At 48.3% G+C, this 14,371-nt stretch overlaps 1 protein-coding gene across 1 annotated transcript; it reads left to right on the top strand.

Annotated features, from left to right (window-relative positions):
- The first annotated feature begins 39 nt into the window (after nucleotides 1–39).
- On the top strand, nucleotides 40–12,954 carry HBEGF (heparin binding EGF like growth factor). The gene is made up of 6 exons (XM_077137182.1): nucleotides 40–370; nucleotides 568–741; nucleotides 3,515–3,692; nucleotides 8,850–9,005; nucleotides 9,828–9,918; nucleotides 10,250–12,954. Exons 1-5 carry the CDS (start codon nucleotides 325–327, stop codon nucleotides 9,898–9,900), a joined length of 627 nt encoding a protein of 208 aa, XP_076993297.1. The 5' UTR covers nucleotides 40–324; the 3' UTR covers nucleotides 9,901–9,918; nucleotides 10,250–12,954.
- Nucleotides 12,955–14,371: the final 1,417 nt, after the last annotated feature.

Genomic DNA, 14,371 nt, shown 5'->3' with positions numbered 1-14,371 from the left:
GCTGGGCTGGGCGGAGCTTCGGCGCCTCCGGGATCCTTATTTCCCGGCCACGCGCCTCGGAGCGCTCAGTCAGCCGAGGGAACTGCGCGTGCTACGCGGCTGCTCACCCAGATCCAGAGGCTCGGGCAGGCAAACGCACTCGGCGAGCACAGACGCACAGCGGCCGCGAGCTCCGCGCAGGTCCGAGCCAGGCTTGCACCCGGAGGACAGCAGAGGGTGCCGGGCGAATCTCCTGCGCTCCGCCCGCCGGGCTCCGGTGCCAGCGCCCGCGGCCGCCTCCTCCAAAGTGATTGCTGCCGCGCCGCCTCCCCCGGGCCCGGGACCATGAAGCTGCTGCCGTCGGTAGTGCTGAAGCTCTTTCTGGCTGCAGGTAAGAGGGCTGCTGACGTCCCCGGAGGTCGAGGGGTGGGGAGGCTGAGCTGGGGCATCAGGGAAGGTCGCTGCAGCGCCCCTGGCGCTGGCCATTTGGTGGGGCCCGTGCGTCCCCGCGGGCAGGCCCGGGCAGTGGTGCGTGGGATCCGGGGGTCCGCGCGGGGTGTCTGATGAGGCCTCTCCTCTCGCTCGCAGTGCTCTCGGCTTTGGTGACCGGCGAGAGCCTGGAGCGGCTTCGGAGAGGGCTGGCGGCCAGTACCGGGAACCCGGACCCTCCCACTGGATCCACCGACCAGCTGCTGCCCTCGGGAGGCGGCCGGGGCCGAGAACTCCTGGACTTGGAAAAGGCAGACCTGGACCTTTTCAAAGGTGGGTGTGTGGGGTGGGGTGGGGGTGGGGGAGCTGCAGATCTTCGGACCCTGGCGAGCAACTAAAAAAATAAGTGGATCCGGGATCTCTTTGGTGTTTGGGCACCCGGGCAGATTGGGGGCTATTTATGGAGGCCCTCCAGGAAGAGCTGACCCGCTTGAGGCGGCACTGGGGGAGCGTGGAATGTGAGTCCCACTGCCTTTCTTGCCCTTGGGTCTTGCCTGATGGGCTGCTGCCTTTCTGGTTCCTTGAGGGGAAATCGAGCTGGCCCAGGTGTCTGGGGTTTCCTCTGAGGTACGCTGGGTGGTAGGACCAAGGAGTGGTTGAGATGCCTTTCTCAGCGTTCCTGCGTAAAAAGGGGACAAGTCCTAATTCCCACATCCTATGGCTATTACTTGGTTGAGTGAGAATAGATGTGGAGATGCTGGGCACACCGTGTAGTGTTATTTCCTGTTAGGTGGATACCTGTCTCCAGGTTAGGGGAATAGAGGGAAGTGAGGAGCCCTTGGCCTCTCTAGGGGAGACCAATACTTATGAAGAGTAAGCACTGGTTCCCAGAAAGCCATATAGAAATATTTGCTGCCTGTCTCTCAATCCCATCCAAAGCATGGAGACTTCCTGACCATCTTGAGTCCCTGCGATTCCAAGCAGGGAAAGACCCAGTGAAATCCTCCACCTGACATATGTGGCTGTGGCTGGGTGAAAGCATAGGGCAGAGTCCAGAGCCTTGGGCATTGCATGCTTCCCTGCTCCCAGCCAGCTGCAGTGATTCTTGAGGGTGGAGCAGGGAATGAGCCCAGGAGTCCCTGAATGACTTTATTTGGTTGAAAAGATACCCACCTGTTCTAGCCCTGCCTGTTCCTCAGCTGCCCGTCTCTCTCCTTACCCAGAGCTCTTGGGTGTGCTCTCTCTGCTTCCAGTATAAATTAAGGGTCTGCTCTGAAGCTGAGCCTGGACTCCTGCCCGCCCCCGCTCACTGTGCCCCTGTAGGGTTACCCCTAGCCTGGACAGCTTTGATTGTCCTGGTCCTCTCCTAGACTGGGCAGGGCTGGGCTGTGACTCACACCCCCGCCCCCCCCACCCCCGCAGCTGCTCCTCATACCTCTACAGACCTGACTCACTGCTCTCTTTCCCTGGCTGTCACCCACTTTCTCCCTCCCCTCTCTGTCCTGGCTCTTCTGCCTCGCTTTCCCTACATTTCTGGTCACCTGGGTTCCTCTGATCACTTTTGGTGTCTTCTGAGCTCTAAAGGGTCTGGGACCAGGGGAAACTGGGGGCTATGGGGCTGCTGGCATCTTCTTCTCTTCTCCATTCTTAGCTTTGCTGGGCAAAGACTATTTTTCAAGCGTAGGGATCTTATTACTTAAAATAAATATTACCATTTATTAGGGACCTATTGTGCTCTGGGAAGTTGACATGTATTCGTGGTTTTACTTAATCCTTTTAGTGACCCTCTGAGATAGGTACATATAATTCACATTATATGATGATCTCCAAGATTCAATGGTTAAGCAGCTTGGGCTAAGTTGTATGGCTGAAATTGGAGCACGTCTGCTGACTTTAGAGCCCATTCACTGTCATTTTCTTTCATTGTTTCATTCCTAGCTCAACATCCCAGGCATTCTAGACTGGGAGGAGGAGGATTGTAGAGGTGTGGGCAGCTTGTAGAGACTGCAATTCTAATGCCAACCCTGTGCATATTTTGGGGCAAGTCACTCTGCCTTTTTGGACCTCGATTTTTCGTTTGAAAATGGAAGGGCAAGATATTCTTTAAGGTCACTTCCAACTTGAGGATTCTAGTTCTCCAGTCTAATGCACCATGTTCACCCTTTTGCCAGACACATGGCTACAGCCATGCGCAGAGAGCACCTTTTTCCTGCTGGAGGTGAGGGAGTGAGGGGGTGTTGGCGTCAGACCCTTGGGCTGATGGGCATAGCGCATGGTCAGTCCCAGCTGGATGTCTGGGTGAGATTGTTTTTCCCTCTGTCTCTTTGAAGGCTGGAAAGAAAGAGGGAGTTATCATTGTTGCAGTTCCTTCTGGACTGGTCCTTACTTTCCATCTCTTCTACCCCTTGTACACACTGTAGCCCTGTCCTAGAGACCTATAAACAGGACATTTGGGTATAAATGTAAGTGAAACTTTGAAAGATGTGGGTGAGCTACAGAGGGCAGAGAGCAGGGTAAATACTTTGCTTGAAGTCAAAAAAGCAAGTGTTAATGGGTACCCTGGTGTTAATCGGTTCCACAGAAGTAGCCACCTGAATATTTCTTATTTTAGAAGCCCCCTCAAACCTCCAAGTACCTTCTCCAGAAGCAATTTTTGTCTCTGACACTGTCTTCCTGCAAGTGGGTCACTGAGTGCAGCATCAGGAAATGAATCTGATTTAAGGCCAAAATAGAACAATGTGGAAGTGGGGAATAGGGGGTGGGGGTGGAAGGCAGACAGTGGGATGGGGGTGAGATTGATAGAATTGTCCTGTTGGTTGCAGTTACTTGATAGAAGCTGACATTCTTGGAACGAGGCTCTTAAACTGAGTTTGTGAAAAGCCTTCCTTGGAACCCGTCTTAGCCTCTACTTCCTCCTGAGGTTCCCAATTTCTGGTGGTTCTTCTCAGTCTTCCTTCTGCCCTTGGAAGGTACTGAGCAAAGAGACTGTCCCAGGTGTCTGATTTCATGTAGGACCAAAGGGTACACACACCTTCCAAGTGCTATGCTGTTCTGATTCTTTTCCCCATAAGAGTTGAAGACTTAACAGGGTTCCTTTCTCCTGCAGTTGCTTTCTCCTCCAAGCCACAAGCTCTGGCCACACCAAGCAAGGAGGAATATGGGAAAAGAAAGAAGAAAGGCAAGGGGTTAGGAAGGAAGAGAGATCCATGTCTTCGGAAATACAAGGACTTCTGCATCCATGGAGAATGCAGATATGTGCGGGAGCTCCGGGCTCCATCCTGCGTGTAAGTGCCCCTTTCCCAGAACTGACGCGTCAGCAGGCTCCTTGTCAGTCACATGGCTGTTCCTCGTTGTCACTGTTCCTTGAACTCATAATTCTACCCAGTTTCTTCGCAACCTCTGGGAGGAAGTTGGAAGGAGAAGAAATATTTTTAGTCAGCGGATGGGGCTCCCCCCATCAGATGCAGTTTCCTATGGCGTGGGTTTATGACACTCTTGCTTCCTTGGGGACATTTCCTGCCTGCCCAGAAATAAGCATGTGGCTGGGAGAGCTGGAAACCGAAAGACAGGCTCTAATTCTTGTCTCATGTCCTCGTACTCTGGATGGGAGAAGCGAGAAGGAAGCATGGCAGAGGGGCTTTCTGGGTGGAGTGGAACTCCTGTGGCCTCCTTTCCCAAGTCCTCTAGGCATCTCCGAGGTGCATGTAGACACATGCCATGCCGATGTGTGTGCAGTTGGGGATGTGTGCACACGAGGGAGCAAAGAGGGTCGATTCTAAGATATAGCATGTCAGTACAGAGAGTGGTCATCGTGGGAGCAGATGAAGCCCTTCTCCCTTTTCCCTCACTCTGGCAAGGGCCAGAAGGAACAGGACATGGAGAGTATTGGCCTTTGGCCTCCAAACAGGATTAAGGGGAAATGAAACATTGGCCCTCAGTCAGGCAGCATCACCCCTTCCCTGGGAGAGATGTGAGTGGAGGGACCATGGGTTCCCCAGCTGCTCTGCTAGGGCCAAGCCCAGCAAACGGCTGCATTGGCAACCCCTCAGGGATGACAGCACTGCCATGCTCTCTGGCAGGCATAAGGTCGCCACTGTGCCTGAGGCCAATACCCCACATCAGGCTACAAACATCCCCTCTCTTCCGCTGGGCATGAGTTCCCTGTATGGAGGCAGGTTCTGGGGCATTGTGGCCTGGAAGCCTCTGGGCAGGACCAGGAGACTGTTGGGTGCACACTACCTCCCTGCCTATCGAGAAGGCTGACTGCTGGTGTCTCTTCACGCTGTTATTCATATAGACCCCTTGGCTGTTTAAAGTTTTCTTGTCCCCTCTGATTGCACATAGCAGAGCTGCCCTGTATTTGGCAATTGGCTCCCCACCACACAATCCATGGTCACTTGTGTGTCTTCTCCCATAACATCCTTGTTAGAGCTTGGTATTGAAAGGGATTGCTTAGGTGCAGTCTATGGAGTCCCCGTATTAACCCTCCCAGGGGATTGGGATAGGGCAGTTTGTAAAATGGCATCATTAGCACAGGGTGGAGGCATGACTCTGATGGTAGTCAGTGGGCAGTACCTCTGTATTGAGGCCAGGGAGCTGTCTGGGCTGAATTAGTCAAGGGTGTTGGTGGATGGATATGGGGCCTCTACTGCTGTACTTTGTCGGCTGCCAAAGCTCCCAGTTGTCCTAGGGATAGTGATGTAAACCACAGTGGTGCCTTCTTTTCCCCAGAGCTTCACAGTTTACATTTAATATAAGTTGAGCTCAACAGGTCTGTATTAAGCATCTACTTGGTGCCAGATACTATTCTAGGGGATGGAGGATATAGTCTCTTGAGATTCTCAAATCCCCGTGTTAGGTAGACAGGGCTTGCTCTTTCTACTTGAAAGATAAGGAAACTGGAGCCTGGAAGTAGGAAGTGATTTGCCTGAGATCGGTAGGTAAATAAGTGGAGGAAAACAGGACAGGGACTCAGATACCTGACTCCCAGGACACCATACTGTTCATTGTCCCAGGCAGCACTGTTAGGTCTGTGCCCCTCTTCCCCATCCCTGTCCTTGTAGAGTTTTTGAGCAGGATTTTGTAGAGGGTGGTGGATGTCGTATAGGTATCATGAGGCTTTTAGCTGCCTAAGAGTATATCAGTCTGATTTGAAGACATGCTCTATACTTCCCTCTTCTCTGGCTAGGTAGAATTTTCAAGGAGCTGTTTCTTGTCTGGTTTGGCCACCTCCTGCCCTTGGTTCTCAGGGCAGAAGATTGCAAGAGATGCTAAGAGGCTGGTTTGGGGGAACATTTCATCTGGTTGCCAACAGCTGGGACCATTTGGGGCTCCTCCCTGACTCCAGATCCAGGAACCGCCAGTCAGGGTGTGTCCATGCTGGTGTGGTGAGCTTAGGCTAGCGGCTTCCGAAACCAGCCTTCCACAGCCACCATTGACAGGAAAACCCTTCTGTGTCACCAGCCAGAAGTTGCCCTGAGGGAGTAGTTGAAATTGGCAGCAAAGTTTCCTGTGGCTGGAGGAAACCTTGGGGTTGTTGGATTGAGAAGGTCTCAGGGCTGGAAGAGGGACAGTCCCAATGGCTCCAAATGGTGTCACAGCCCAGATGCAGATTGTACCTTATCGCAGAGCTGCCTTCTCTTTGCCTCAGTCTGACTTTGGTGCCCTATTCCTCAGGATATGTGTGGGCAGTACCTCTGGATTCTGATTCTATAATAATAACACGTATATGGGACTTGAGCTTTTATTAAATGATTTCACCCATATTTGATCTTCACAATACTCCAGTGAGGTAGGCATTTATTCTTGTACGTTGTGCATTTTACACAAGGAAACCAGAGTTTGGAAGGTAAAGTGACTTGGCTAAGATCACCTAGTGAGAAAATAGCAGCAGGACCAATCTGGAACTCAAGTGCTCTTAGTCCCTCCATCAAATGGTGCCCTCTCCACCTCCTGGGGTAGAGAAAGAAAAGCTCAGTTTGGACGATATCTATGGACGCTTCTGTTGTAATGCAAGTGCTGAAATGGGCCATAGACATGTGTGTCCCAGTTTGAAGGGCATCTGGCTCTGGGCAGGACACATAATCTTGCCCCCATCCCTGGGATGCTCGGAATGTACTCATCCCCCCGCTTCCCTGGGAACGTCAGGAGTTGTCTGCAAAGGGAGAGGAAGGTGGGTAATATTAGGATGTTTACATTATTATCCTTTTGACTCAGGGTGGGGGTGGAGGATTATGTAACTGAATTGTGAGGCTCTGAGGCCAAGCTTTATTTCTATCATCTGAGTAACTCACTACCTGTGGGGTTTGAATGATGGGCTGGAAGTGAAAAACAGACTCAGCTTTCCCCTGCAGCAGGGCATAGTGTGTGAAGTCATCCACATGGTTAGGTTGAATCCTGGCTCTATCACTTAGGAGCTCTGTAATCTTGGAAAAGTTATTTAACAGAAGTTAAGCCTTAGGCTCTTCATCTTTAAAACTGGGATAATAACTCCTAATTCATAGAGAATCTTTTAAGGTTATGTGAAATGATCCTTATAAAGCAATTAGCACAAGAGCACTAGCTATTTATTATTATTAGTCATAGTATTAATGATAATCATCAGAGAGCAGGGTCGGACAATCCCAGCAACCCATCAGATGTGTGTTCTTGGGGGTAAGCCACATTGTTCAGAGTGAAAAGAACCATGAACTTTAAATCTGCCAAGGCTGGTTTCTAGTCTTGGCCCTGCTGCTTTCTTGTGAAACTTGCTGCAAATGATTTAATCTCTCTAACCCTTAATCTTAGTCTTTCAGTCTGTAAAATGGGGTTGTACTTGCCTATCATGGTGCTATGAGGCTCATTTGAGCTAGGAGATAAGGCTGGTGTCTTATAAACTGCAAACTGCCGGGCACAAGTGATTCTCCAGGGAATTCTCAGTAGCTTGCTCCATATCATGGCAGATTGGGGGGGGGGGGTCACTCTTGCCCACCTGAGCCGATGGAGCAAATGCATGGAGAGGCTGAGATGGAGAGGCTGAGAAGGAACTGTGTGCCATGCCATGCTGTGTCTATAGAGGGCTAAGGAAGCAGAGAAGGACCCTGACCTGCTTTATCCCATAAAGCAGGGATAAAGGAAGCAGGTGAGATGGTTCCCCAGAGCATGGCAGGAGGAGCAGGGTCCCAGTAAAGCTCTGGCAAGGAAGGCAGGGACAGGGATGCAGAGCCCCCCAGCCATGCCTGAGACCAGTGCCCAGATGCCTGGCCCCTGCCGGGTCTGGACTAGTCTGCTTCTTGGAGCTTCTCTGGCCTCTTTGCTCTGAAGCACCAGGTGAACAACGTTTTTCTGGAGAAAGCTTAACTCAGGATAGAGGGCTGCCAGGTTCGCAGTGCTTTCTTCAGCAACCAGTGGCCCACAGGCCCCAGGCAGACAGTACCACGTCACCCTGGCTAGGGGTGGGCAGTTGTGGGCAGCACACCGAGCTCAGTGTCAGATGGTCCACATCCAGCCTCAGCTCTGCTGGTTGGCCCTGGGAAAATAACTCTTGCCTTTCTATAAAAGGGAACCTCTACCTACACCAAAGGACCTTCAAGGGGATCAGATAAAGAAAGGGATGTGAATGTGCTTGCTTGATTGTAAGCACTTCCTCAGAGCTTCAAGGAAATGTTTTGCATGAGAAGAGACAGTTGCCTTGTGATTTATTTTTTGAGTGAGAAGAGCCAAAATGTTGTTTCTGACATTTTTACATGCTCTTGCAGGGCAGCTAAGCAGGAAGATGTTATCTTGGTTTGTTTGCTTTGTCCCTTGGTGAAGGAGGCCTGATACCCCAGTTCAGAAGCCAGAGGCGCAAGTCAAGCTCCCAAGTTAGGCCCTGCACCCAGGGGGGAGCTAGGAGTTAAATGAAGAGAACTTGAGAAAAACGACTCCTGGCAAAGGAGCAGGGCCTATTAATAGGCTGGGCAGTGGCGAGAGGGACGGGTCGCTGGAGCATGAATGAGGAAAGCTGGGTTTATTTCTGGGGCAGAGTTTTGCAGGGCCTCACTCTAAGGAACAATACTGAATCTCCCCCACCCCCCAACCTACCAACTCTTGTGTCCAAGTCGTCTTAAGTGGCTTAGCAGAATGTCTCAGCACACATGCAATAAGTCAGCCACAGGTGGAAAAAATCTAACCGAGACCTTCCAGTCCTCCCTGACTTTTTCCTTGCCTGGAGCAGGATTCTCAGACTAGAGGGAATGGTTCAAGGGTAGATGCAGAGTGAGAGAGGAAGGCCATTGAGCATTGAGAGGGGCTTTTAAAGGGTCTTCGACTAAGAGAGAAGGGTAGAGAAGGGGCCAGGGTCATTGTCAGGGAATGATAGGCTGAGGGTGTGAGGCATGGGATTTGGCTTACATAGGTGGGCCTTTGTCAAGAGGGAAGCCAAACCTCTAACCCTGTCTCCTCCTTGTTCTCTCTTGAACCAGCTGCCACCTGGGTTACCATGGAGAGAGGTGCCACGGGCTGACCCTTCCAGTGGAAAATCGCTTGTATACCTACGACCACACAACCATCCTGGCTGTAGTGGCTGTGGTGCTGTCATCTCTCTGTCTGCTCGTCATCGTGGGCCTTCTCATGTTTAGGTGAGTGGTAGGGGGCAAAGGATTCTTTCTGCTGTGAATTTGGGCATGACTCCCATTCCTCCTCCTTCTGGTGATCATACAACCCCCGCCCCCCAGCGCTCTAATTCCTGGGCTAAGGGTCTGAGGGACATTCCCATGTGCAGATTCTCTAAGAACCTGGGTCTCTGGCATGATGTGAATCCAGTGTCAGAGCCCAGGGCAAACTCACCAGGCACGAGGCCATAACAGATTCTGATCCTCATGGAAGTTCTTCTCCTGCCCCCATGTCCTGGCAACCCAGTAATGGAGCTATCTCTTCACATATTTCCTTCTCCTGGCTCTGTTCTTTGATGGGTTCAGTGTGTGATTTGGTATTCAAGGCCTGGGTGATGCTGTCAGTATATCCTTCTAACTCTGAGGCATTTGGACTTCAGGTCATGCTTCCAGTCCAGATTATGTTCTGAGTTGAAGGAGACCTACCACGTAGTCTATACCTATTTTGAAGCTGTGTAACTCATCTGCTATGAGGCCTGGAGCAAGTTACCTTGTCTCTCTGACAAGGACTGTAATGTTTCAGTGATTGTAATCTCTGTCCACCCACCTCATAAGGATGTTGTGAGGATCAAATGAATGAGATGAATGCTCTTGATAAATTGTAGCCTGCTGTTAGAGACAGGTATCCCTTGGGGCCTTTAACCAGAAATCCATTGTGCTGCTGTACCTTCTGGGATTTTCCAGGTAGAGTAGTTCTTGGGAATAAGCCACCCTGGGACCTGAACCCATATCTCAGTTTCTCCCCTGTTGTAGTAGGTAGAGCTTGCTCATAAAACTTATCTTCTTCAGGTATCACAGGAGAGGAGGTTATGATGTGGAAAATGAAGAGAAAGTGAAGTTGGGCATGACTAATTCCCACTGAGAGAGACCTGTTCTCAAGGTAATGGTCCATTCTTTGCCCCATGGCAGCATCACTACCTTTCCTAGCTCAGTTTTGAGGAGTGCTGAATTCTTCTCTTGATTTAAGTGTTGGCAGGCAGGATGCTATGAAGTCAGAGTCCCAGGGGAGAATTGTTTTCAAAGAGTCTGTCAGTACTTCATCCCCACTTAGGGTGAAAATTGCCAGAGATACCCAAGACAGATGACCGAGAGAATAGTTTCTCCCACCCTCATCCTCTCTCCTTCCCTCCCCTTCCCTGATGATCTTTCCACCTTTTTAAGACTAGACCCAGCAGATATAGTCTTTTTCATGACTTCCTCTTGTGCTTTAGGAATCGACTGGGGACTGTTGCCTCTGAGAAGACACAAGTTAATCTCAGATTCTGCAGAGGGAAAGGACTTCACAACTAGCTACGAAGACTCCCTCTTCCCTAGTTGGTGTCTAGATTGGGCCTCCTGTAATTGCTTTGCCAAAATACCAGAGCCTTCAAGTGCCAAGCAGAATATGTCCAATGCGATCTGGGTCAGAAGAAAGCATAAGCAAGGGACTTTCATGACCTCCTAATTTCCCCTCCACCAAATCTCACTTACCCCCATAAGTTTGTTAAAACACTTATCTTCTGGATTAAAATGCCAGTTAAATTCCATATGCTCCAGGATCTTTGACTAAAAACAAAACAAAAAAAAGAAGAGGAGGAAGGAAAGATGTGTGGACTAGAAGAAAGCAACAAAGATTTTCAAGAAGCCATGTACTCAAGTAGTCGCAAGGGACCTGCCATTTGGACTCTCCAGCGCTGGATTTGAAGAGCTAACTGTGAAATACCACTAAGCCCGAGAACTTTGAGTTTTGGGACTTCTACCCAGATGGAAAAATAATTTAACAGCTATTTTTTTTTGTTTGTAAAATGCATCTTAAATTATATATTTATTTTATTCTATGTATGTTAATTTATTTAGTTTTTAACAATCTAACAATAATATTTCAAGTGCCTAGACTGTTACTTTGGCAATTTCCTGGCCCTCTGCCATGCATCCCCCACCATCTGGCTCTGCACCCCCTCCTCTGTCACAAATCTACAATGACTCTGTGACCCATCTGTAGTAATTTATCATCTCCCCACATTTCTGAAGATCTTCCATGATCAGAGTGCCACAGGGGGAGTTCTGTATGGTCAGGAAGTAGGAGTTAACTTTGTCAGATCCACTCTGTGAGTTGGACTGCAGTTTTGCCTAGGCGATCTTGTCTACCATTTGTGTTTTGAAAGCTGAAGGTGCTGATTTCAAAGTATAACAGATATCGGTTTCCTTGTGTCCTCTCCCTCCCAAATCTCAGAAGAGGTTGGGCTCCCATGCCTGCAGCTTTCCGGCCCTCAGCTTCCACCCCCTTCCCCATGGCCCCGGACTCACAGAGTGAGAATTCTCCTCCCTTGTGTCAAGACATTTCTTCTGGTGCTACTCCATGCAGGGGTCAGTGCAGTCCAGGACAGTCTAGAAAAGGTGCTAGCAAAAATCAAAGGCTGGCACAGAATTGTAAACATTGGAGGTGACTGTTCTCAGTACTGATTACCTACCAATACCTACAGAGGTTGGAGTGGGGAATGCTTTTGTGTAAACACATTCACCTCACCAACAGTACAAAGGTATGCTGTTATGGTCCCTTCTGGAAGTTTCTGGTGCCATTTCTGAACTGTTACAACCTGTATTTCCAAACCTGGTTCATGTTTATACTTTGCAATCCAAATAAAGATAAACCTTACTCCAAACCCTTCTGTCTGCCTGTTTTAACTGGGACCTGGTTAAACATAGGTATTTTCTAAGCCCTCAGTATTAGGTTCTATGCCAGGCCTATTTATGCACACTGTCTCAGTATCCCCAACAACCTGTGATGGAGGTACTATTATTGTCCCATTCTTTCAGAGGAAGAAACTGAGGTTCAGAGAGATTATGTCACTTGCCCAAGGATACGCAGTTGGTAAGTGGCAAAGCTGGGACTCAGACCCTGTGAGTCTGACTCCAATTATTTTGTCTAAATACTTACACCATACTACTTCTGAAAGAAAAGAGAAAAGACCTTTCACATAGGTTTGGCTGTAATCAGGAAAGACATCCATTCCCTCGACCAACGGACTCTGGACTCAGGGCCTGGCCCTGGGCTGCATATGCACGCAGGCATTGCTTCTGGTGAAAACAAGACATCCTTGAATCCCCTGTCATGCTCCACAGCCAACCCACCAGCATATCCTGTCAGCCTTACTTTTAGAATATATCCTTATGCAACTCTTTCCCATCATGCCACAACTAGCACCCCTGTCCACTTTACCATCATCTCCTGCCTGGACTCTCAGTGATAGCTTCCTAAGATTCAAAGCTGGATTTCTGCAGCTCTGAAAGTCAGCATTGCAATATACGATAATAGTTAAAGTAACCAAAAAAGACATCAGGCTTCAATTAAGATAGAAATGAAGCCGATCTTGTTGGGACTAAGGTAAATCAGAATACAAGGCTCAAGATGATAGTAAATGTTCTCTAGAGCTTCACCTACTGTATGAGACCAAAGGCAGAGAGGTTTATTGTGTCTAGAATCTAAATTTTCTTTGACACACATCTCATCAACTTGTCTGGATAGCTCGTTGAGACAGGTAAACACATGGAGCCCAGAATGGCAATGAGGCCTTGTAATTCCGTATAACTTAATGTAACACCCAGAGCCATCCCAGACTATGGTGGGCTGGTAATTAAAAAGAATTGGTAGAAAAATTGATCATGGGATGTATGCACAACTACGTGATGATACTGTGAGCCAGTAATTGTATACTTCAGATGGTTTATATGGTGTTTGAGTTTATTTCAATAAAATTGTATTAAAAAAATATCGTTCCAGAATTCAAACTCACACACACACAAATAATAATTGGTAGAGTCCCTTGAGTGATGGGAGAAAAAATATGGAAATATTAGATTTTCCCATCTGGGAATCCCCTGGTAATATCTCAAACATTAGGGACTCCCAAGAAAATAGGGCAACCCCTTGAATTTTTAGGCATACCCTTATGAAACTTACTTCTGCAGCGGAGAAGCTAAGACGACCTATAATTATGCCTAAGAGTTGCTTCCAGGAAACCTCTTTGGTTGCTTAGATGTGACCTCTCTTTCGGTAAGCCCAACTCTGTAAGGAAAATTATTACCCTCCCCCCAACCCCGCACCCCGCCACGTAGGGCATGACATTCAGGGTTAACAATCTCTCTAATAATGGGTGACTTAAATCCCAGGGTTGAACCGGGTCCTGGCAACAATGGATCAACAATATCTTCCAAACTAAAGGGGATATACCTAACAAAATAAAGTATCATTCCTGTTAACCCTAAAGAACACCTAGGGCTCTAACTGAGATTCTACAAAAGTTTCATGTACTAAGTTTAATTTCCTGAAACCTATAACCTCCAGAGGGTTCCTAGGCCAGATAAGCCTGAAACCCAGAGGGGCCAGGCTCTCCAAGAACATCAACAAATTTCATCCCCCTATTCTATATTGTTGACACTCCTTTTCAAAATGAAAAAGTTAGAATGGGCATAGTTCAGAGACCCCCATAGATTGAGAGTAGGCTCAAAGGAGAAGGAGGAGTTGTGACAGAGAAGATAGGATTTAACAAACGAGTTCGACTGCTGAATCACTATAATATTTCTTTTAGCTTCCAGTGTTTTGGAACAGCAAGAAGGAAAAACCTGAAAATGTGGACTGGTAACCCATGTCAAACTCTGAAATTTGTTCTGTAATTACTTGTTAAATTGTACTTCGAAAACTATTACTTTTTAATTATTGTAGGGGTGCTATGTTTCACAATAAAAAAAAGTTAAAAGAAAAAAGGCAAAACAAAGACGTTTCAGACTTTCAAACACTGAAAGACTATATCACTGGTAGAGCTGCACTATAAGAAATGCTTTAAAAAGGTCCTTCAAGCAGAAGAAAAATAATACCAGATGGAAATCTCCATCTATACAAAGGAATGAAGAGCACCGGAAATGGAAAATATGTGGGCAAATATATTTTTCTTTTTCTTATTTTTAAATTCTGTGTAAAAGATAGTTGAGGGTTTAAAGCAAAAATAATAATGTGTTGTGGGGGTTACAAGATATATAGAAATAAAACGCATGCCAAAAACAATAACAACAAAAGAAACAATGCAGTCCAGCACCAGCAGGTGGACAGGTATGCAATCCCCAGTGCTGCCTTTTGAAGTGTGGTTGCGTTTAGAGATGGGCCCCTGTGGGAAGCGTGAATGGAGATCAGGGTAAAAGTGGAATTTGGGGCAGCCCATGTGGCCACGGTATCCTGGGTGGGTCGGAGGCTGAGAGATCCATCGAGAGGCCATTGGACAAGCGGCACTGGTGCCTTGTCATCCTCTTCCCTTGGAGAGTTGTGATGCTCTGAAGTTTTTTCAGGATCTGGTATTTAC

The sequence above is a fragment of the Tamandua tetradactyla genome, chromosome 20 (assembly GCF_023851605.1).
Source record: "Tamandua tetradactyla isolate mTamTet1 chromosome 20, mTamTet1.pri, whole genome shotgun sequence".
NCBI lineage: Eukaryota > Metazoa > Chordata > Mammalia > Pilosa > Myrmecophagidae > Tamandua > Tamandua tetradactyla.
The sequence above is the reverse complement of the archived record's forward strand: the minus strand, read 5'-3'. Positions and strand labels throughout refer to the sequence as shown.